The following is a 24865-nucleotide window of genomic DNA, read 5'->3' as shown; positions in this document are numbered from 1 at the left end:
TCACTGGCTGCCAGCTGATTGTGTCAGAAACTGTCGAAGACCAACCAGGTGATCATGAGGAACTGCAGATTCCTTGATCACAGACACCTCATTCGGAGCTTGAAGCCATGAGAAGATGAGTGGAGTCTGCTCAGCATCGATAATCTTCACACCAAGAACCTGTTCCTGTGCCTTGTAGCCACCAAAGGTTGCGAAAACCATGATGTCTAGGATCCCCAGCTTTTCAGCATCAATGTGGACGGGACTTCCCTCTGGGAAGTAGAATTTCTTGACACCATCTTCCAAAATTTTCAGCTTCTCATGCACTTCTTCAACGATTTTCTCCTGTCCTTCGTTGTTGGGCTCGTAGAGTTTGGAAACGGTCTGTAAAGTCTGCACTAGCACAAGATAATGATGCACATTTCTACCAGACAAGAGGAAACCAATGAAATATATGAATACCTGTGAGATGTAAGCAACCCCAAAACGAACTTTGGCCCTTAGATATGGCTCCTTAGGCAGGAGTTGAGGTCCAGTTGGCCAGGCTTCATCAAGATATTCTAGAATAACGAGTGATTCGCATAGTGGCTTTCCATTGTGGACAAGAACTGGGACCTTTTGTGAATTGGATTGTATTTGAGGAGCTCAGGACTCTTGTTTGCCAAATTTTCTTCCACATACTTAAAGGGTATGCCTTTGATTTTCAGAGCCAATTCTACTCTCTTAGCATAAGGGCTTGCAAAAAAAGAGTGTAGAACTACTTTACCTTCCTCTGCCATCTTCCTTTCTAATGCTTTGGCTTTGGATCTTGATCTTTGTGGGTGTCAATATAGTGGCTAGTAGATTACCTAGCAAGATTGTCTTTCTCTAATGCTTTGGCATTGGATATCTTTATGGGTATATATAATGGTTACTTAATAAACGGCTACCCAGCTAGTTTCTCAACTGTACTTTGCCAAAATAAGCTGTCATTCCAAACATTTCCTTTTTAGCACCTACATTCCGCCTTTTCTTCTCATTATACAAGTTGTTATAAGACTAATCAAATAAGCTACTATAATATCAAGTGAAATATTGGAGAAAGAAGTAGAAAAATGGAGAGTAATATTCTTATATTCCAATAAGATCCAAAGTCCTCATAAAGGGTCTCAATGTACCTCTATATATATGTACTACAAGATTAAAGGTACATAAATCCTATTAAACATCCACTACTACAATAATATGAAGAAACCTATGAAACGGTTTCTCCATTACATGAATGGATTTATGAATTGTAACTTCTATACATAATGTAGCCATAAAATCATGAATTAATCCCCTTGGGAATACTAAGAGACATCCACATTTCTTGTTATTTCATAACACTCCCCCTTGAATGTCCATTACACAAAGAATATGTCTCGTTAAAACCTTACTAGGGAAAAATCCAGTGGGACCAAAAACCCTAGTGAAGGAAAAAGAGTACACTATTCTTGTAATAATTTCTCCCCCTGATGCAAACATCATTTGAGATCTTTTAATCGTTGCATTCCAATACTCTTCACCAATTTCTCAAATGTCGCAGTTGGTAATGCCTTGGTAAATAAATCGGCCAGATTATTATCTGATCGGATTTGTTGCACATCAATTTCACCATTCTTTTGCAAATCATGAGTAAAAAAGAATTTTGGTGAAATATGTTTCGTCCTATCTCCTTTAATATATCCTCCTTTCAATTGAGCTATACAAGCTGCATTATCTTCATATAATATAGTTGGAGGATTTTCTTTTCCGGAGGATAACCCACAATTCTTCCGGATATAGTGGGTCATTGATCTTAACCAAACACATTCTCGACTGGCTTCATGAATTGTTATTATTTCAGCATGATTCGATGAGATGGCGGCTAGTGATTGCTTTGTAGATCGCCAAGAAATGGCTGTGCCTCCATATGTAAATAAATAACCAGTCTGAGACCTTGCTTTATGCGGGTCGGATAAATACCCATCATCAGCATAACCAACCAATTTAGGTTTGGATTTATTTGAATAAAATAAACCAAGATCTATTGTTCCTTGGAGATAGCGAAAAATATGTTTAATACCATTCCAATGTCGTCTTGTGGGCGAGGAACTAAATCTTGCTAATAAATTTACTGCAAATGATATATCAGGTCTTGTACAATTAGTAAGATACATTAGTGCACCAATTGCACTGAGATATGATACTTCAGAACCAAGTATCTCTTCATTTTCCTCTCGTGGTCTAAAAAGATCCTTATTAGGATCTAATGATCTGACAACCATTGGGGTACTCAATGTATGTGTTTTGTCCATATAAAATCGCTTTAATACCTTCCGGGTATAAGCAGTTTGGTGGATAAAAATTTCACCTTTCAAATGCTCAATTTGTAAACCAAGGCAGAATTTTGTCTTTCCAAAATCTTTGATCTCAAATTCTTTCTTCAAATATTCAACACTATTTTGAATCTCTTCAGGAGTTCCAATTAAATTTAGATCATCAACATATACCGCAATTATCACAAAATTTGATCCATTTTTCTTGATAAAAACACATGGACATATTGGATCATTGGTATAACCTTCTTTTGTCAGACATTCATTGAGACGGTTATACCACATACGTCCAGATTGTTTGAGCCCATACAGAGACTTTTGTAATTTAATAGAATAAATATTTTTAGGATTTGATTTGCATGCTTCAGGCATGTTGAATCCTTCGAGAATTCTCATATAAATATCATTTTCAAGATTCCCATATAAATATGCAGTAACGACGTCCATTAGACGCATATCTAATTTTTCATGTACTGCAAAACTCACAAGATATCTAAATGTGATAGCATCCACTACAGGTGAATACGTTTCATCATAATCAAATCCAGGCCTTTGTGAAAATCCTTGGGCTACAAGTCTTGTTTTATATCTCACAATTTCATTTTTCTCATTTCTTTTTCTCACAAATACCCATTTATATCCTATTGGCTTTACACCTTCAGGTGTTTGGATTACAGGTCCAAAAACTTTTTTTTTAGCCAGTGAGTCCAATTCAGATTGGATCGCATCTTTCCATTTTGACCAATCATTTCTACCTCGACATTCATCAACCGATCTAGGCTCATGATCCTCGTCCTCTGCCATAATATCAAGTGCTATATTATATGCGAAAATATTATCAATAATTATTTCTTTTCGGTTCCAACTTTTTCTTGAAGTGACAAAATTTATTGAATTTTCTATAATTTCATTCTCTTCAAGAATTGGCTCTTTAGGAGCGACCTCTTCAGGAGGTTGAATTTTGTCACTAATTGTTGATTCATCTACTCCTCTTTTCTTTCGAGGATTTTTATTTTTGGAACCAAGAGGTCTCCCACGCTTCAGGCGTGCTTTAGACTCATTAGCACTTGTGATTTGTCCTTCAGGGACATCAATTTTAATCGGAGCATTTTCAGCAGGAATATGTGATTTAGTAACTCTTTTGGAGTCACTAAATGCATCCGGTAATTGATTTGTAATTTTTTGCAAATGTATAATCCTTTGAACTTCTAATTCACATTCTTTAGTACGAGAATCAAGGAAATTCAATGATATTTTCCAAGTGATTTCCTTTTTCGGTTGATTTTTATCTCCCCCTAATGTCGGAAAATGTGATTCGTCAAAATGACAATCTGCAAATCTCGCAGTAAATAAATCACCTGTTAATGGTTCCATATACTTAATGATTGAAGGTGATTCATATCCGACATATATCCCCAATCTTCTTTGTGGGCCCAATTTACGACGTTGGGGCGGTGCAATTGGAACATACACCGCACAACCAAATATTCGTAAATGAGAAATATTTGGTTCATAACCAAAAGTTAATTGTAGGAGAGAATAAGTGTGATAATTTGTCGGCCTAATTCTCATAAGTGTTGCTGCATGTAAAATAGCATGTCCCCAAGCAGATGAAGGAAGCTTAGACCTCATCAACAATGGTCTAGCAATTAATTATAGCCGTTTAATAAGTGATTCGGCTAGACCATTTTGTGTGTGAATATAGGCTACAGGATGTTCAACAGTTATTCCAATGGACATACAATAATCGTCAAAAGCATGTGACGAATATTCACCAGCATTATCTAGACGAGTTTTCTTTATTGGAAAATCTGAAAATTGTGCTCGCAATTTAATTATTTGAGTAAGCAATCTCGCAAATGCCAAGTTGCGAGTAGATAATAAACATACATGTGACTACCTAGTTGATGCATCAATTAGCACCATAAAATATCGAAATGGTCCACATGGTGGATCTATAGGCCCACATATATCACCATGAATTCGTTCTAGAAATGCAGGGGATTCAGTCCCAACTTTAACTTGTGATGGTCTAATAATTAATTTCCCTTGAGAACAAGCAACACAGGAGAATTCATTGGCTTTTTATACTTTTTTATTTTTCAATGAGTGGCCATGTGAATTCTCAATTATTCGTCTCATCATAATAGATCCAAGATGTCCGAGACGATCATGCCAAATTATAAAATCATCGGGATGAGTAGACTTCTGGTCTACTAGGTGATGAATTTCAATTGCACTAATTTGTGCATAATATAACCCAGAAGAAAAAGAAGGTAATTTTTCTACTTCGCATTTTTTCCCATAAATGATACTTGTGATTAATAAAAATTCACCATTTGTCTCAGTCATTGTCTCGATATGATATCCATTTTCGCGGATATCTTTAAAACTCAATAAGTTTTTTCGAGACTTAGGAGAGAATAGTGCATTATTTACAATAATTTTAGTCCCTTCAGGGAGAAATATAGTGGCTTTTCCGGAGCCTTCAATCAATTTTGCACTACCACTAATGGTATTAACATTTGTCTCTCCCATTTTCAAAGAAGAAAAATATTTTTTATTTTTCAATATGGTGTGCATAGTAGCACTATCAATGAGACAAATATCATCATCACCATTATTTAATCCCAAATATTTGACATCCATTTCTTCTTCAGGAAGAATATTTCAAACAAAAATAAATATTAATAAAGATGCAAAAATAAATATTCAATGGAAAGGAAATTACATGAAAGATATAAAGCATCATAAAAATATCTAAATAATCATGGGATATTTGTTGACATCTTCAGGATGTTCAAAAAAATCAGCAACATCGAGGTGTGTCATGTCAGCATCATCACCATCATCATAGTCATTCTTTTGATCAATGAAATTTGTCTCAACACCTTTGTCTTTCTTTTTCAATGATGCTTGATAGAGGTCAACAAGATGTTCGGCCGTACGACAGGTACGGGACCAATGACCTTCCATACCACACCGGTAGCATTTTTTTTCATAAACTTTCTTTTCTCCATTTTTCTGATTGTAGTTATTTTCCCTCTTTTGGGAAACATTTTGTTGTTTGCCACGGTTAAAATTTTCACGGGGCACAAATTTATTACGATCACGTCCACGGCCACGACCACGTTCACGGCCTCCTCCACGGCCACCTCTACGGCCACATCTACGACCTCGACCAGAATTTTGAAATTAGGTCGCATTCGCTTCAGGGAATGGACTTGCACCAGTTGGTCGGGACTCATGATTTTTCAACAACAATTCATTGTTTTGTTCAGCCAAGAGAAGACATGCAATAAGTTCAGAATATTTTTTAAATCCCTTCTCTCGATATTGCTGCTGCAGGAGCATGTTAGAGACATGAAAAGTAGAAAATGTTTTCTCTAACATATCTTCATCAGTGACTTTTTCGCCACATAATGATAATTGAGAAGTGATTCTGAACATAGCTGAATTATATTCGTTGACAGATTTAAAATCTTGCAGCCGTAAGTGAAGCCAATCATATCGGGCTTTTGGAAGAACGACCAACTTCAGGTGGTCGAATCTTTCTTTCAAATCTCGCCAAAGGACAAGAGGATCTTTAACAGTAAGATATTCTGATTTTAATCCTTCATCTAAATGATGACGAAGAAAAATCATAGCTTTGGCACGGTCTTGGTTTGAGAATTCATTTTTTCCCACAATAGTATTACCAAGACCCATTGCCTCAAGATGGATTTCAACATCCAATACCCATGATAAATAATTTTTTCCAGAAATATCAAAAGGTACAAACTCTTGTTTTGTAAGATTAGCCATAAGAAATTGAAATAAGATTTTGACTTAGAAATTTACCTCAAAAGTCACTTGAAGAAATACGGGCAGAATTTCGACAAAATCTTGTGCTTCACTTTTATTCAAAATAGCGCCTCCGTTTTCACCTTTTTGCTCAAAAGTAGAGCTTTCGTGCTGATAACGTGTTATAAGACTAATCAAATAAGCTACTATAATATCAAGTGAAATATTGGAGAAAGAAGTAGAGAAAGAAGTAGAAAAATGGAGAGTAATATTCTTATATTCCAATAAGATCCAAAGTCCTCATAAAGGGTCTCAATGTACCTCTATATATATGTACTACAAGATTAAAGGTACATAAATCCTATTAAACATCCACTACTACAATAATATGAAGAAACCTATGAAACGGTTTCTCCATTACATGAATGGATTTATGAATTGTAACTTCTATACATAATGTAGCCATAAAATCATGAATTAATCCCCTTGGGAATACTAAGAGACATCCACATTTCTTGTTATTTCATAACACAAGTTGTCAATTCTTGTTTCCCTTGTTTAATCTAGTTAATCCTTTTCTTACCAAAAAAAAAAAAAGAAAAGAAAAAAGAGTTGTCAATTCTAAACTTCTAGAAAATGTACAATAAGACTTTTACACTAATGAGATGTATCTTCTAATGTACAGTAAATTTCAATCAATATGAGAATTGCCTAATCGTATGTGTTTGTATTAAGTATGTATTTTTTTAAATTCATCAATCCATAACTTTCCTTTTTTTTGGTTCTCTCCAAGAAGAACAAGACTTAAAAAAATCATTTTTACAACATTCAATAATTAAACGAAAAGAAAAATCTTTAGTTTTCAAAATATATGCTTTCCACAACATAAACATCGAAGTTCATCGTTACTTTTGGACTTTATTTTTTTTTTGGGTCATTATTGTGCTTCTAGAGACTTTCATAAAAATAGAAGAAGTAAACCCGGGAACATATTCGTATTGAGCAAAAAATATTATAATACTAACTCTACTTTGTACCCTCAAACTTATATCACTTTCCCATTTCATACTTTAAATTTCAATTTTAGATGTTTTACATCTTAAACTCTCAATTTAAAACACTTTACATACTAAAATCTCAAATTTATCTCATTTAAGTCTAATTAATAACAACATTAGCAAAATTAATGAAATGGAGGATCATACAAATCAATGATAATGTGCTGAAAATGATCAAAAAAGTAAAGGAATTGCAAAATTTAATGTACTTCTAAGAAAATACATAAGTTAGAATTGTTATATCATGAAAACAACTTTGGAATGAAAATACTTTTTAGCATTTTACATGAAGTTTTTAATGTTTATCGACTGATTTTGTCATTTTGAAACTTGAAATGGGGGGTAAATGTAATATCACAAACTTTAGATGGAGAAAGTGCAATTGTCAGATACCCGAGAGGAGGTTTCTAAAATGATCCTTTAATCTAATCATCTAAGCCCGTTGAACACTTTGCTAGACTTGATTCTAGGATTAGTACTTTTTCATCATGGCCCTTTCTTGACTTTGACAGTTCAAATTTTCCACATGACGTGTTTGTTGCTCAAATCGTTACAAATCAACCATAAACAAACGGACGTCTTGTTGCTCAAAAGAACAAAAAAATGGATGCTTTTGGATAGGAGATTATTTGAAAAATATTACTTAAAATAATAATGTAATCTTTTTTATGATGTAATAAATGTGAGATTAAAAAAAATTTGTTAAAATTGTGCTTATGATATTAGTTGAATAATTAATTATTTATTTTTGTAAATCATGCTAACCAAATGGACCTATTAAGCAATAGATAACCCAATCATTGACATCAAGTCGACCCAACCCATAATAAATAAAGGTAAATAAGAAAGGACTATCCATAAAGCTAAGAAAAAACAAATTTAGTTGAATAGATGTATAGACCTTGGGTGGCAATATTTTCAGAGCAATAATGTTCCTGTTAGAACAAAAGTTTTTAAAATGTCAAAATTACCCTCAATCAGTTAATTCCATATATTCTTCTAGATATTTTTTAGATCCATTAAGCACTAATTACTCCTCTTCTTTTCTCTCCAAATAAAAATTTTTCTACTCACTAACATTCATCTCTGTCTCTCTCTATCACACACATTATTTCATCAATTATTTTCATGATTTACTAAATTGTTCTTGACTTTAATTATTTCTCGTACACTAATTTTACATGCTCTTTTTAAAATTTTACTCGAAAGGTTCTTTTTTCAAACACAATGTAATTTAAGTCAAAATAAATAATAGTTTAACATGAAAATGATCCCAAAAAATAGCCTTATTTTCCTTTCAATATTCATGGGATATATAATGTAATGTCTTTTAAACTTACTTTCATCTAATTATTAGAGAATATGAATACTTGATAAAAGATAAAAGTCAAGATTTACATGAAAAGTATAAAAGAGAAAAAAGATGGTAAAGTTTTAATAGTATTAGTTGCTTGGAAGCATGATAAACAAGCATAATTCAAAGAAAAATGCATTTTTATTAAATTTTTCTATAGTGTAAGCAAAAAAAATGTATGTTGCATGTCAAAAAATGTTATGCTAAAGTGTTGAGTTACAATGATATCATACTAATAATTATTTTAAGCTGCAATTTGTTGGAGTTAAATGAAGTTCTATTTGCAAAAAAAAAAAAAAATCAATAAAAGTTTTAAAATTGAATAAAAAAGTAAGAGCACATAGAAATAAAAGATACAAGAAAGATTAAGACCAAAATTACATTATTTAATGATAAAATAATAGATCTATTAGTGTGTGAGTGAGAAAGAGAGAAATAAGAATAATAAGAAGAAGAGTGAGAGACCATAACAGAAAATACTTAATTATAGAGAGAAGAGAGGAGTGATTAATGCAAAATAGATCCTAATAAAATCAATGAACATATATAAAGTTGATTGATTGAGGATAACCTTGGTGTTTCAATAAAATACATTCTGACAGGAAGATAATTTTTCTGACAATAGTCCATTGACTTTAATCAATGATTGGCCTAAATCAATGTAAATTAATAAAAAATTGCTTAACTCCGAAACTTAGGATAAAAATGAAAAGGGATCATTTCAAAAATCTCTTCTAAGGTTTCTGACTATCTTATTGGTCTTTTTGCAGGTTTTAAAAATTATACTAATCTCCCTTGAGATTAATTATGTTGTAAAATTTAAGCCCAATCGATAATTAAAAAGTGATATTATAAGAAAGAAGATAATATGATTCCATCATTAACTCTGATCTACTATATTATTTAATTAATTTAAGCCCAATCGATAATATGATTTACCATTATTTGGTCAAATCATGGGTTCATTTGGTGATAATATGACACAACCTCAAGGAATGTTATTGTAATTTACATTTTTGTTTCTTTCTTTCAAAGGAAATATCAAGCAATCTATGGGTTCGTGTTGAGACTCTAAAAGCTACAGGTCTTATGTTCAATTCTCCTCTTTTTTGTCTTTATTTTTTAAATCTCACTCCTTCCTTGCATGATCAAGAAAAAAAAAAAAAAGACTTCAAATTTTATAAAGAAGAAAAGTGAGAGTTCGAAAGCCGAACCGGAAATTCCATGATCCCTGCCTACTTGCTAAATTCGGTATTAGGGACATAATAAATCTTTCAAATGAAAGGAAATATGCAAATAAAGCTAGTAGTAATTGGGCCTGGAAAATGAGGTCAAGTGAAAGATGGGTCTAGGTTACTAAAGCTATGTATCCAGACCAAGCCCAGCCCAATTGCTAACTCTGTAGCATTTTCATCATCACATACTTTTGAGAGTTTATAAATAAGAAAATATCACAAAAACTAAAAATTTCGTGTTAGCGGACAATTTTAAGTGCCTTGTTTATTCAAATTTGTAGTGTTATCCTCCCAGTATAACTTTCTACTTGTACAGGGAAAAAAAATTATTGACATATTAAAGAAGAATAACAAGTATAGATTACATAAACAGGGAAAACATTTACATTAAAAAGGAATTTGCACCAACATCATGAATAGTGATTAAATATATAACAACTATCAGTCTACCGAAAATTTTAAAATTCGAGAGGGTTAGATTGAGTGATAAAATGGGAGGGATTGTAAATATAATAGGTTCTGCATTCAACACCTTCCGTTTATAAAAATTTAAAATTTAAAATTCGAAATTCAGTTACGAGCCAAGTTCAAAATTATCCTTTGCCTCAAAAAACGCCTCTCCTCCAACAAAAACATATTTAGTGCCTGTTTTGGGTTGAATCTTTAAAAAGGACTTGCGGCTACATTGCAAGTAAACTTAAATTTATGTAATGATTGATATGCTCACTAATATGATAGTTGATCACTAAAAAGTTGGATAATTAATAATTGCTAAGTATATTCATTTAGCTCATCTTCACAAGAAAATCTCCCCAATTTTTTAAGGCAATTTCTGTTTCAGAATGGACAAATACGCCAAAGCCAAATTACAATTTTGACTTGAATATTATTGTTCAACGATGTAAACAAAAATATGAAAATGTTATTCTTGACTTCTTTTTTTTTTTTTTCTTTTGTGATAAATTATAAGCTTTATTTCTTTGAACCAATAAGCATATTAAAGGCAATCCCTTAATCAACATACATAGCAAAATTAATGCAAATTTTTAATCACGCAAATTGCAGGAACTTCCTTAATTCAAACTATGAACTGGATTAGAAGTTGGAACTTTGAAGCCAATTTGTTTTAAATACTGAAGAAAACCAACCAACTTGTCATGAGGAGGAATTGTTTCCTTCACCACAGGGAGTCGATATAGAGCTTGCACCCATGAGAATACGGGTGGATTCTTCGCAGGATCTATAATCTTCACACCAGAAATATCATCTTGTGCCTTGAAGGCACCAAGGAGTGCAACCATCATAGCATCTAGCATCCCCAACTTTTCAGATTGGATATGATCTGGAATTCCCTCTGGAAAGTAGAGATCCTTCACACCATCTTCCAAAGTTCTGAGTTTCTCGTGCACTTCTGCAAGGGCTTTCCCCACTTCTTCCTTGTTAGCATTGAAAAGTTGGGCTATGCTGTCTTGCACCTGCACTTATAGACGTATATGATCCACATATTTCTATGAGCAAGAGGAAAATATATTGAAATGGAACGATGCATCAACACCTGTTGGATGTAAGCAGCCCAAAAACGAACTTTGGCTCTTAGATATGACTCCTTAGGCAGGAATTGAGGTTCATTTGGCCAGGTTTCATCAATGTATTCAAGAATAACTAGTGATTCACACACTGGCTTTCCATTATGGACAAGGATAGGGACCTTCTTGTGAACTGGATTGTATTTCAGTAGCAAAGGGCTCTTGTTCCTCAAATCTTCTTCAACATAGTCAAAGGGTATGCCTTTGATTTTCAAAGCCAATTCTACTCTTTTCACATAAGCGCTTGACCACATTCCGTGTAAAACTACTTTGCTTTCCTCACCCATCTTTCTTTATCTAATGCTTTGGCCTTGGATCTTAATGTTTCTAGTTACTATATTGTGGCTTAATCTAGGGATAATTTAAGAAACCTTCCCTGAGGTTTGTAACTGTATCAATTGGTACCCCTAAATTTTAAAAATAACACCGACTTGCCTTTTCTCCACTTTTTGTATCTTTATCAACCCAATTCAAAATGTATTATTGAGAAACTTATTTCGGAGAGAGAAGATGTTTCATACCAAATTGCCCTTGCATTGTCCTACTTTTTTTTTCCAAAATTCAGAGTATATTATTAAAAGCTTGAAAATAAAGACATATAGTGTGAAGACGTAATTCTGATAGGATAGAATATACCAGTAAGTATTTTTAAGGTACAAAATATTAATTTTTAAAAGAATATTTAAGGTGTTTCAAGTCAACAAAAATTATTTCTTTTATTGTAAGGTATTTTTGTTAATTTGAGTAGTTTTATAAATTTTAAAAATTATTGGAAAATTTTAATTTTGCTATATAGATTGATGACTTGAAGATCAGAAAAAAAAAAACAAAATATCTAAAATTATGTTTACAAAGCCATTTGAGGTGCTTTTAGAGACAAAAATGTTATTTTTATTGCAAATATTTTTGGATGAATTTAAGGATTTTATAAATTATTTATAATTTTTTGACTATTTTAGCTTTTTATCAAATTGATGGCTTGAAAACAAAAAATGATAAAAATATTTTAAAAATAATTAGAAACTTATTTGAGGCGCTTTCGAGGTGTACAAAAGTTATTTTTTGAATTGCAACAAATTTTGGGTGACTTTTATAAGTTATCTAAATTATTTAGAACTTTTTATTTTTTTAAAAATTTTGCATTTCTTGTCCAAATCGATGACGTCAAACACTGCAAAAGGTCTTTTAATTTTGTTAATATGTTGTAATTCTTAAGGAATTAACTTGATTTGTTATGAAAACTAAAGGTCCATAAGAAAAGAGTAATTTTGAAATGGAAGTGTCTCGTCTCGCCCAAAATGAGTTTTTAAATCATATTTTTTTTTTTGAAATGGAGCGATAAATTTACAAAATATTGAAAATAAGGGAGTAGGTGATATTTTTCAAAGTTTGAAGGTACCAAGTAATATTATTACAAATCTCAAAGGAGATTTCTAAAATTATCCCTTTAGTCTCTTTCCAGTAAGATTCTCCACTCTGTCTCAGAAAAAGGAAGAGAGGAAAATGACTAATTAGAAGAGGCAGTTGTAATGCCCAAGAATCAGCTGACTAAACCAGTCGTAAAATACATTAAGTGATCAACAGTTGGTAAAACACACAAATCAAAGATCAAGAGTGAACAGACTAAAGCATTATTAAATGTCTTTGCTATCGTTGGGGATTGGGAAGTTTTAAATCAAAATAAATTAGTTCTCAAAAAAACATGCCAAATATTTACTACTCCCTTCGTCCCACTTTGATAGTTTTGATTTTTTTTTTTACACAGTTTAAGAAAAAGTAATTAACTTTGTTGGAACAATCAATTTAGGTAGCTATTTTTCTAAAATACCCTCACATTAATTATAGTACAACTTTATGGGAACTTGAATTGATGGTAAAAAAAAAAAGAATCAACTCTCATTAAATGGGGTAGGTTTATAGTAACAACAACTTACATTGAATAAGGGTATTTTAGAAAAATTAAAATACAACTACATTCTTCAATTGGAAAGTGGACTACAATTTGGGACAGGCGAAAAAGGAAAACATGACTATTAAAGTGGGACGGAGGGAGTAATTCCAATTACATTCCTTAAAACAAATTATATTCCCTTTAGAGCATTTCTAGTGCAATGTAGGCTTCCAATTTCCCAGCTTGAAATAAACCACTTGCGGAGCTTTCAGTTGTTGCGTGCTTGGCCTATTATATCACCCTAATTATCTTTTTTTGCTTAACGTACTGCAATTATATCTCTTTTCTTGAAAGCAAAAATGTGTTTTGCCCTCAAGAAAAAAGATAAACATATTCACGGAGTACAACCGAAGGCCAACGACCGATATCAAGAAGTCGTGCTTTTTTTTATTTCCAATTTTTCAAGCATTTGCCCTTAATTATTTAAAAAGATTGATCCATGCGACTTTGTGTGCTTTAAAAACCTATTTCCGATTGTCGATGAGGTCTTGATCTATTGAATAAACTTGAGATCCTAATGAATTAGAAACCTTAACTTCAAGTCCCTCTTTTTACTTCTTTGCATCTTAAGTCCTATTCCTATCCCTACCTGCTAAAAAGTTACGGCAAAAGAAACAATTTCATTATAGGGAAATCCTACTCTAAACAATATACAACTACTTCGATAAATATAACATAAAAGATGGTTCACGTCCTGATTTTTAAGAGTTCCTATATTTGTATCTATGGTTTATACATATCGTGTTTTTCAAGTTGATTAGTGTACGAGTACTTTTCATCATATATACAATTTGTTATTAAGTTTAATTTAATTTTGGTCCTCCAAAGTGAATCAAAATCTCAATTTGATCCCTTAAACTGAAATGTCCGAATTTGGCCCTTCATAGAAGCAAAATATCTCAATTTGATCCCTCAAACTGAAAAATTTCCATCTTGGTCTTCATAAAAAATTTTAAATTTGGCCCCTAAATTCAAAAAGCCTCAACTTGGTCCTTCAAACCAAGAAAGTTGTTCCAAATTGGTTCTCCAAAACTAATTTGTAAAAGGCACCATCAATTTATTGATTATAAACAAAATTAAATTAAACTACAAAAAATTACACAGTTGTTTTGTTGTTCTACAAGTCTAAGAAACGTTTGCACCCCTATGTTTTTGGATTGTAAAGTGTGATCTTTTGCAAGTTACTTGTGATTTGGATGTAGAATGATTTAGAGGTTTCGTCAAGGGAAAATAAAGAAAATAAAGTACGCAAAAATTTAACTTAGCCAAAAAAAGGCACCTTTCATTGAAATGGTTAAAGTAGAAAAGTCTCTGCTGGACTGATGAAGAAATCTTCCTAATTTTATGTGTAGATTGGTTCTTTCACAGTTATTCAACCATTAATATAATAAGTTTGGAGGACAAAATTAGAACATTTTCCATTATTATGTTGTAATAATTTCTTTCCATTATTATGTTGTAATAATTTCTTTAACATCGTACTACTCCTTCAATAACATTTTTATGATTGATGCAACAACAGATCATTATAAACCATACCAGAAATAGATTACCAAAATGAGAAGAAATCACCAGAACAAAATATAAATTATTAACAAAAATCTGATCAACATACTAATAAATGTTCATAATATAGCAAAATACTACAATAAATTCTAGTGGTTAAGGCTGAGAACCCATGAACTAGAGGTCCCTACTTCCTAAATCACAACCCTTTCCTTCTGAAAAAATTAAAATAAAAGGACTATAATAAATTTATGGGCCTAAGGATGCACCCAAAATTTTAGCCCTGGGAAGCAAAAACAGGCTCAATGGAATTAAAGAAAAATTGGTACTTGATATAGGTTTAACATAGCTAGGAAAATTGGTGTTTGATCAGATAGACAAAAGTTACTTGTTGTGGGATTGGTTTTTAACTAAAGATTTGACTAACAGGTGTCCAATTAGAACTCGTTATGAGAGAAGTCACAAATGTTAGCTTTTTTAGAAAAATATAATTAATGTGCTAAAAAAGGGCTTTCCTTAAACATAATCATTTAACTAGATACTCTACTTGTATGGTATAGAATTTCCTTAGTTGATGATATTTTAAAGTTACATTATTGACTAATTATAACTAATACAAGGAAACTAAACTATGTTGGATAATCTAATTCAACACTTTAACTTAATGAATTTAGTTCTTAACATGTTTAGATGTGTTTTATAATAAAAAATAGAACATCTAAATTAATTAAGTAGCATTAAATTTGCTAAGCGAAACTTTAAAAAATAAGTGATAAACTATTCACTTATCACTTAAACCTTGTTTGATAACTCAATTCAACACTTAAACATAATGGATTCAGTTCATAACATGTTCAGATGGATTTGATAACTAAAAATTAAACATCTGAATAATTAAATGGCACTAAATTTTTTATGTAAAATTTGCTCCCAAAAATAACTGATGAATTATTTACTTATCATTTAATGAGATATACACTTAAATTTATCAATTTAGGACTTAGTAATTCAATAATTTAATGGATTCAGATTTCAAATTTTAAATTTTAGATTTTAATTTTATCAAACACACCTTTAATAAGATATACACTCGAAATCCCAAAGACATTAGTCTCTAACTACAAAAGTAAATGTTTGAGCTCGAGAAGCTTCCGCCCCAGTAGGTCCGTAAAACTCGCTAGAATAGGTAGCATTATTGTACCAGGCAAAACAAGAAGCAACGAAATCAAAGACAGATGAGACCCCTAAACTATAAGATAAGTAAGTTTCTCTGGAACTAGGGTTGCAAACGAGCCGAGTCGAGTCGAACTTTGAGCTAATCGAGCCGAGTTTCGACTAAATTTTACCGAGCTCGAGCTCGACGAGCCGGCAATTTTCGAGCTCGAGCTCGAAAAAAAATAAAAAATAAATATTTTATTTTTAAAAAAATAAATAAAATAATATTTTTTCTGAATAAATAATAAAATATTAAGGATATACACGTAATTTTACTATAAAAATAAAAAATAAAAAATCTATATATAATATACGTAATTTCATTATTAAATAAAAAAAAAAAAAAATATATAGATATACTCAAACTCGCGAGCCGAGCTTAATATTCTTAGCTCGAGTTCGAGCTCGATTTCGATTAATATCGAGCACGACTCGAGCTTGACTCGAGTCGCTCGTGAGGGGCTCAATTCGTTTGCAGCCCTATCTGGACCATACAAGCGTGCGCCAAAGAAGGGTTTAGTTAAGATACGCTAACGAAGGGCCCAGTTAAGATATGCTAAATTTCACCAATTATACAAGTCAAATCTAACCATACATGTCCACTGATTAGATCTTCTAGATCGTTCACACTAATAATCCAACCCTCTCCTCTAAACGGGGATTTTAGTAAATAACCAAAAATGATACTTGGGATTAAATGACACAAATCTGGAAAAACTCTTAGATGTAATAAAGAAACAAAAAGAAACTAAATAAAAACTCTTACCAGGATATCCTAAGAGAGAAGAAAACTTTAATTAGAAAAACCTTAGGACAGGGAAAAACTCATACTAATAAATACTACTAGAGAGAAAACTCTCATTAAAATACCTTAAGAGAGATTTTATTGAACATAAAATAAAAAACAGAAGGAGGGAGACTTTGGTTTGAGACCAAGATCCCCCTCCTCTGGAGGAAGAAACTATTGGTAGAGAGAAGGTAGAGAAACTTTGGTTGATAGAGAAAGAGAAGACAATTCAATATCAAATTTAGTACTTAATAATTCAGTAACTTAGCGAATTCAAATCTCAAACTTCAAACTTCATATTTCAGTTTTCAAATTTGAATTTTATAAATCGCACCCTAATTGTTGATTTGTGAGAGAAATTGATATTTCTTTTATTGCTATCTAAGAGTTATACTAATTGTATAAGAAATTTGAGGAAAATAAGCATTCAGTTGATTGTAAAATACTTTTATAAAGGGAAAGCAATGAACTATTAAAATAATTAATAATAATAATGTTGGGTGCAAAATCCAAAAACCATTTTGGGGAGAATTTATATATTTTGGAGGTACGAAAGCAGGGTGATCAACTTCGTTAAATACTAGAATTCCAATCAAGTTTTTAGAATATTTTTGGGAAGGGAAGGGGGCCAGCTGTGTTGCCATTGTCTGGCCCGATCACATACCTTTGATGAGGTCACCCAACAGATTTTTTGGCAATATATAGACGACAGAAGCACGATTCATCGGTTACTTTAATGCCCAAAGAGTCATTATTGGATACAGCAGCCGGCCACACACACTAGTAAACATTTAACTGCATACGAAGATGATGAAATTTCCATATTGTATTAACATATTTTATTGCAGAAACGAACTTCGATTATCCTGTCTGACTTAGTTGAGACCATTTACAGCTTTATTGAACTGGATTCCAAATTTTATAGTGATCAATAATTGATCGACTTGAAATTAAATAATTGAACAGAGACATAAAATAACAATCATGTCTCACATTCCCATTTTTTTTACTCGTACTATCTTTTTTGGTTCAAATAAATAATTTTCAGGAAATGACTTTCCAATTGATCCGATGATGCATACACTCCATACCAATCTCTTGTAACTACTACAATTGCAATTTTTTTTTTCCGGAACTACAATTGCAATTGGCTGGGGAGAATTTTGGCAAAACTTGGGCTTTTTAAACATTGAACATCTTTCCTCAATTGTTAAACCTGGCTAAAACTGGTCTAAGAATTTTATTTCCTGTGACCTTTGGATTATTTTTTATACAATTCATCTGCTTGGTTGGTATATTTATTAATTTTTTTTTGAAAAATGGAACTATTGCATTGTATTTGTATAACATGCATATGAGAAAACAAAGCAATGTTTGGAATTCTTCCACAAACATTTGATGAAATTCTACATAAGATAACTATATTGGCTTGCATTTTTTGACCTTCTGCTTTATATGGTACTTCAAAGAGGATGCTGGATGAATATTCACAGGAAAAAGTTTTTGAAATGGGAGTTTGTAAATCCTTTTCCACTGAAACGAAGAATTTTTATAAGTCATAGATTTGCTTAGTTTTTGCAAAAGCGGAAGGCAAGTCCTTGTTTCTTTTTTTGTTCTTTGCCGAAGACAATTAAATACTCGTAGTGTCATCATGGTGAAGCACTTGTATATGGTTTCTGTTTCAACTACTTGCAGTTCTTTAATTTTTTTTTTAACGCTGCATTTGAATTGAAGGATTTAACGAAGAGTTTGAAATCCTCTCAAATTTCTCTAATTGTTTAGATCATGTACGAGAAATTTGGACTTGGAAATTTATTTTAAAAATTAAGTTCATATCATGGACACGAATAGTAATTGCGGAATATTGTGGAGCCTTTTCGGGTGCTATATATCTTATACAATGAGACGAGTTATCCATAGGAAGTGCTTGAATGAGAAAAATGATGGTTTACCAAATGAATAGTGGCAGAAGACAAAAGGAAGAGGAGTGTTAGTAGCAAATGCAAGATTTTAGTGATGATGTGATCAAGCTATATAGGACTATTTGGCATGGTCTTGATCCGACTTACATTAATTGGTTCTGTTTGTACTTTTAAATAAAGTTCATCTCCCAAACTTCCGTCTCAATCAGTAATGACATTAATCATAAAATCACTATATTCTTGATTAGCTCTCAAATTCTCCCTTTTTCCTGTTCTTTTCATCAGTCGATGTGCGACTTCAACAGCTACATTGTGCCTTGTGTAGAAGATTGAAGTTTGCCTTCAAGACCACGATCGTGACCGCGACTTTTGTCCATGAGTTTGATGCCAGTTTGCTTAACAAATTGAAGCAGACCAACCATATTGTCATGAGGCGGGAGTGTTTCCTTTACCATGGGCAGTTGAATTAGAGCTTGAATCCACGAGGCAATGAATGGATTCTTCTCAGGATCTATAATCTTCACACCAAGAACCTCTTCCTGTGCCTTGAAGGCAACTAGATGTCCAACCATCATAATATCTAGCATCCCCAATTTTTCAGCATGGACATGATCAGGACTTTTCTCTACAAAGTAGAATTCCTTCACTCCATCTTCCAAAATTCTCAGCTTCTCATGCACTTCTTCAAGGGCTTTCCCCTGTGCTGCCTTTTCAGTATTGAAGAGTTTAGCCACGCTGTCTAGCAGCTGCAACACGACGAGTTAATGAAGCACATCTATTTATAAGACGAGAGGGAATTTTCTTGAAATGAAACATGAATACCTGTTCGATGTAAGCAGCCCAAAAACGAAATTTGGCTCTTTGATATGGCTCCTGAGGCAGGAGTTTAGTTCCACTAGGCCAGGTTTCATCAATGTACTCAAGAATAATGACTGATTCACATATTGGCTTTCCATTATGAACAAGGACAGGGACCTTTTTGTGAACTGGATTGTATTTGAGGAGCAAAGGACTCTTGTTCCTCAGATTTTCTTCGACATACTCGAAAGGTATGCCTTTGATTTTCAGAGCCAATTCCACTCTCTTTGTGAAAGCGCTTGCCCAGGTACCATGTACAACTACTTTGCTTTCCTCGCACATCTTTCTTTGACTGATGCTTTGGCCTTGGATCTTGCAGTGTTAGGTGCAGTCTAGTGGCTTAATACATTCGCCGCATGATTGATCGTCGACTCTATTAATACACAAAAGCAAAGAAAATGACAAAAACGGAAGCATCTATTTTAAGCTCAAAGAGTCATCAATTGATTGAACCTGTTGGTAAGGACACTAATGAAAGATCAATAGGACATGGAATCTGTATTACTTTTAATGTTATTATCGCATTTGTTTACACGTGTTGTTTTAGTACATACATTCCTTGGTATAATTGAAGTTAGCAAAAGTATATACAGAAGCACCGTATCTATGTATGCATGTAGAAGAGTCTGAGTCCGCACTCTTTTGATTTAAATTCACACTTTAAGACTCGATAAAACATAGATTAAATTCTTATGCACTGTCAGTGCAAAGATTTTTTTTACACTAGTTACTAGTTGGAATGGATATATGCCATAATGTGTACAGATAGAATTTAAAATTTAAATACGCTAGTAGAATATCTCATATCATTGTGTCATGATATGTGGTTTCTTCAAAATTCATGTGGGTGCGTAATATATTCATATGGTACAATGGTAGTTCAGTCTCTATCAGTATCTCCAATTGGCCCAGTTGGACCTCCCCTCCCTTTAGAATAGATTAGAATAGAAGTAAAGTAAATGTTGTCGTTTGACAAAAAAAAAAAAAAATAATAAAAGCTATTGGGCCACTCCATTTTATTGCCAATTGGTTTTAAAATGGAAGTTCAACTTCTTTATCATGGTACCAAAGTTGGATCATGGTTTGTTTGTCACCCCATTTTTAGTTTCACCGGTAGCTTGTATCTTTCTTTATTGGCTCAAACCCATTTGTCAAGTCACATTTGTGAGAGGGAGTGTTAGTAGAATATCTCATACTGATATTCCAAGTATTTTCAGTCATATATAAAAGCTGTTTGATCACCCCAATCATTGCCAATTGATAAAATAAAAATAATAGTTAATGCATCCATCCTATTAATGTAAAAAAAAAAAAAAGAAAAAAATCTTTACACTGATAACTCCAAATCCACACTTTACCTAGGGTAAAAATATGCTGCAAATTTCCCCCCTTCTCCCAGCGTTCACCTTCCGTAGGCCTTTTTTCACCTTTTAGTCGTTTCCCTTTTCATGATAGACTGCGGCAATGATCACTGAGAAATCACCATCATATGTGCTATTTTTGCTTAGATAATGCCAGTAATATGGATTTATGTATAAGGCTTAATCTAAGTGCTTTAAGCATAGTTTCTGATGAGGAAAGGATTCTTCCCTGCTCTGAGTGCCAGGTTGCACATTTTGTATAGAAAATTTGAACCTTTGTCCAAATACTATAAAGTTACAGTTGATTAATAAAATCATCTAACGTTTTGAAGAAAAAAGTTAATTTCATTGTTTATCAATTTTCTTTTAATCTCACTTTTCTCAAGCCAAGCTTTGACCAAATCGCCATACCATTTCTTTGAGCTTAATAGCCTTGAATTTATTATTATGAATCGCACATCCATGATGGTTTTTACCTCTTTTTGTACACACATGAATTATGGAAATAACACATAGTGCTTAATAATATGTTTGCAATCGTTCCCTTAGAATCAAAATATTTCCTATTCATCATGTGTATTGCTTCATTGTAATTTAAGGACCAATACGTACTCCATTGTATTCAGGTATTTTACTGAATAAAAGGAAGATATTGGAATTGGAAAAAGTTCCAAGTAATTACCATAATTGCAAGGGATTTAATTTTAGACATTGGTATTAAGGGTATGTCGGTGAGAAAATGAATGGCGAAAACTCAGACTGACATTTTATTTAGCTTTTAGATCGAAATATACATTTAATCCCTGTTAATAATATCGATACTACCAAAAAAATTAAGAGAATGAGGTCAATTCTTTATTTTTTGTAATCAAAATAGCCACAAAAATGGGGTCTGGGGACAAAGTATATAAATTTTCTATATTAAGGGTAATAAACTATTACTATATCCAAAGAATTTGGGACTCTGGTGTAGTCATCCCCATTACGATAGCTAATAATTCAAAACCAACTATAGTTTACTCTAGAATATTATCTAGCAAATCCCATACCTTTGTGTTCAAAAAAAGGGAAACTCATAAAGTATCACAGCACAGCACTTTGAAAAAATTTCCTAACTTTATTTTGTAATTTTTGCTTTCCAGATGGAGCTACCATTCCTATTATCAATTTCCTTTTCCCAACATCTTACTGGATTTCAAATTGGATACAATCATATTGTTAAAGTTAAAATCTTTGACCTCAAAGAATAATAAATAAAAAAGGGTTTCCCTAATGAGTGCCAAATGGGTACTAGTTAATATACCTACAATTGACTTAACTTACCATATATATATATATGTATATTAACAGTTATTATCCTTACTTGCATTTATATACTTTCCCTCTTTAATCTTATCCACAATTTTTTGTATTTATTCACTTTTCCTAATTAATCTTACATTTAAAAAATACTTCCTCCGTCCCACTTTGATAGTCCTGTTTTTTTTTTTACACAGTTTAAGAAAAAGTAGTAACTTTGTTGGAAAAGTAAATTTAGATTGCTATTTTCCTAAAATACCCTCACATTAAATATGGTACAACTTTATGAGAATTTGAATTGATGGTAAAAAAAGAATCAACTCTCATTAAATGGAGTAGGATTATAGTAACAACTACTTACATTGAATAAGGGTATTTTAGAAAAATTAAAATATAACTACATTCTTCAATTGAAAAGTGGACTACAATTTGGGACAGATGAAAGTGGGACGGAGGGAGTATGACTTGTATTTTTGCACGCCATGTGAGTATGGGCAAATTTATGGCCCCTATCCCGTGTAGAATATTGAATTGCAAGTCTCAACTTAACTTTCTCTTCTGAGATATTTATTGGCTTCATATAATTGATAACAAGCAAAATAAGGGCAGTTACACCAATGAACATCCATGAAAAAGTGAACTCACATTGCAGAAATTTCTTACAAACTACATTAACGGCCACTAGCTGCGACACAAAGCATTAAATTTAGGACCAGAATATAGCTTAGAATTTGAAGCCACTTTGTTTTAGAAACTGAAGAAGCCCAACATAGTTGTCATGAGGAGGGGCAGTTTGCTTCACCACAGGCAGCTGAATTAGAGCTTGAACCCATGAGAATATGAGTGGATTCTTCTCAGGATCTAAAATCTTCACATTAAAAGCTTCTTCATGTGCCTTGAAGGGACCTAGGGTTGCAGACATCATAATATCTAGGATCCCCAACTTTTCAGCAAGTACATGATCAGGGCTAATGCTTCCCTCAGGAAAGTAGAATTCCTTCACCCCATCTTCTAAATTTCTTAGCTTCTCATGCACTTCTTCAAGGGCTTTCCCCTGTGCTTCCTTGCCATCATTGAAGAGTCTGGCCATACTCGTTAGTAGCTGCACTGATAAGAGTTAATTGTGCACATATCTATCAGACGAGAAGAAAATTTATTGGAATGAAAGATAAATACCTGTTGGATGTAAGCAGCCCAAAAACGAACTTTGGCTCTTTGATATGGATCCTTAGGCAGGAGTTGAGGTCCACTTGGCCAGGTTTCATCAATGTATTCAAGAATAAGGAGTGATTCACATACTGGTTTTCCATTATGGACAAGAATAGGGACCTTTTTGTGCACTGGATTGTATTTGAGGATCAATGGACTCTTGTTGCTCAATTCCTCTTCAACGTACTCAAAGGGTATGCCTTTGATTTTCATAGCCAATTCCACTCTCTTCACAAATGGGCTAGACCACATTCCGTGCAGAACTACTTTGCTTTCCTCTCCCATCTTTCTTTCTCTAACCAAATTCTTCAGCATGATGTCTATAGGTACTAGTATCATATAAGGTTTTAACAGTTTCCCTAGCAAGTTTCCTACCCTGTCTCGTAAAAGAAGAGAAAATGAGAAAAAGAGGTCTCTCTCCTTTTTCGATGCCCAAGAATGAATTGAATATAGCTGTTGGTACTGCATAGAGCAAATTATTTAGATGGTCATTAAACTTTTGCAATCGTCAAGTTTTTGTCATTCAACTATTAAAAGTCTGGTTTTGGTCACGAAAATATATAAAGTTAAGGTTCTAAGTCATTCTGTTAGATTTAGTCGTTAAGTTTGCTGATCCGTTTATCCGCACGATTTCCAAGACAAAAAAAGGGTCAATTTAGAAATTTCAACATGCATCTTCTTCTTCTTCTTATTGTGAAGCACCCGGCTTATTGATTCGATCAGTCCGACGGGTTCGACTCCATACCCAATATGCATGTTGAACAAAATCTCCATACCCAAAAGTTCTGGGTGGTTGACATACAAGACACGGATAGAGAAGAAGAAGAAGATGCATGTTGAACTTCCTAAATCAACCCCTTCTTTTGTCTTGGAAATCGTGCGGATAAACGGATCAGCAAACTTAACGACTAAATCTAACAGAATGGCCCGAAACCTTAACTTTATACATTTTAGTGACCAAAACCAGACTTTTAATAGTTGAGTGACCAAAACTTGACGATTGCAAAAGTTTAGTGGCCATCCGGATAATTTGCTCTACTACATATTATTACGGGGAGAGAAGCCACTGCAGTTGGGGTCCGATTTGGTTCGTGCGGTTATTAAGATTTTTATATTATTTGATGTATAATTACTTACATTATTACATTCTAAATAAAATATTTAGCATATATTCAGTGCAAAATTATAATGTATTTGTGCACTAAAAATTTTAAAAATGTACAGTAATTGGACGGAACCGCACAAAAAACAATTGAATTGAGTCCTTGTCCATTATTAAGAGATTAAGTGGATATGAAGTATTTTAGTAGCATATAAAAGACAAGTGGGTTTCATCAGTAAGTGCTATCTGATCACTTTCCAAAGTTTGATTATTAACTTAATTCAGTTTGACTTAAAAAATCTTGAAACTCACATGGGTCGG

The 24865-nt window shown here is 32.7% G+C and overlaps 5 protein-coding genes across 5 annotated transcripts; all 5 read right to left on the bottom strand.

Annotated features, from left to right (window-relative positions):
- LOC113739310 (glutathione S-transferase U10-like) lies at window positions 1-758 on the bottom strand. The gene is made up of 2 exons (XM_027266538.2): window positions 746-758; window positions 1-539 (listed from the first exon to the last, which is right to left on the bottom strand). Exons 1-2 carry the CDS (start codon window positions 756-758, stop codon window positions 1-3), a joined length of 552 nt encoding a protein of 183 aa, XP_027122339.2.
- Window positions 759-5078: 4320 nt separating this feature from the next.
- Window positions 5079-6026, bottom strand: LOC113739309 (uncharacterized). Its single transcript, XM_027266537.2, has 2 exons — window positions 5710-6026; window positions 5079-5487 (listed from the first exon to the last, which is right to left on the bottom strand). The coding sequence occupies exons 1-2, from the start codon at window positions 6024-6026 to the stop codon at window positions 5079-5081; spliced, it is 726 nt and encodes a 241-aa protein (XP_027122338.2).
- A 4795-nt stretch (window positions 6027-10821) lies between these two features.
- Window positions 10822-11621, bottom strand: LOC113739308 (glutathione S-transferase U10-like). The gene is made up of 2 exons (XM_027266536.1): window positions 11304-11621; window positions 10822-11223 (listed from the first exon to the last, which is right to left on the bottom strand). Exons 1-2 carry the CDS (start codon window positions 11619-11621, stop codon window positions 10822-10824), a joined length of 720 nt encoding a protein of 239 aa, XP_027122337.1.
- A 7399-nt stretch (window positions 11622-19020) lies between these two features.
- Window positions 19021-19855, bottom strand: LOC113739307 (glutathione S-transferase U9-like). The gene is made up of 2 exons (XM_027266534.1): window positions 19538-19855; window positions 19021-19461 (listed from the first exon to the last, which is right to left on the bottom strand). Exons 1-2 carry the CDS (start codon window positions 19853-19855, stop codon window positions 19021-19023), a joined length of 759 nt encoding a protein of 252 aa, XP_027122335.1.
- Window positions 19856-22957: 3102 nt separating this feature from the next.
- Window positions 22958-23727, bottom strand: LOC113739306 (glutathione S-transferase U9-like). Its single transcript, XM_027266533.1, has 2 exons — window positions 23410-23727; window positions 22958-23335 (listed from the first exon to the last, which is right to left on the bottom strand). Exons 1-2 carry the CDS (start codon window positions 23725-23727, stop codon window positions 22958-22960), a joined length of 696 nt encoding a protein of 231 aa, XP_027122334.1.
- Between the last annotated feature and the right edge of the window lie 1138 nt (window positions 23728-24865).

The sequence above is a fragment of the Coffea arabica genome, chromosome 4c (genome assembly GCF_036785885.1).
Source record: "Coffea arabica cultivar ET-39 chromosome 4c, Coffea Arabica ET-39 HiFi, whole genome shotgun sequence".
Lineage (NCBI taxonomy): Eukaryota > Viridiplantae > Streptophyta > Magnoliopsida > Gentianales > Rubiaceae > Coffea > Coffea arabica.
The sequence above is the reverse complement of the archived record's forward strand: the minus strand, read 5'-3'. Positions and strand labels throughout refer to the sequence as shown.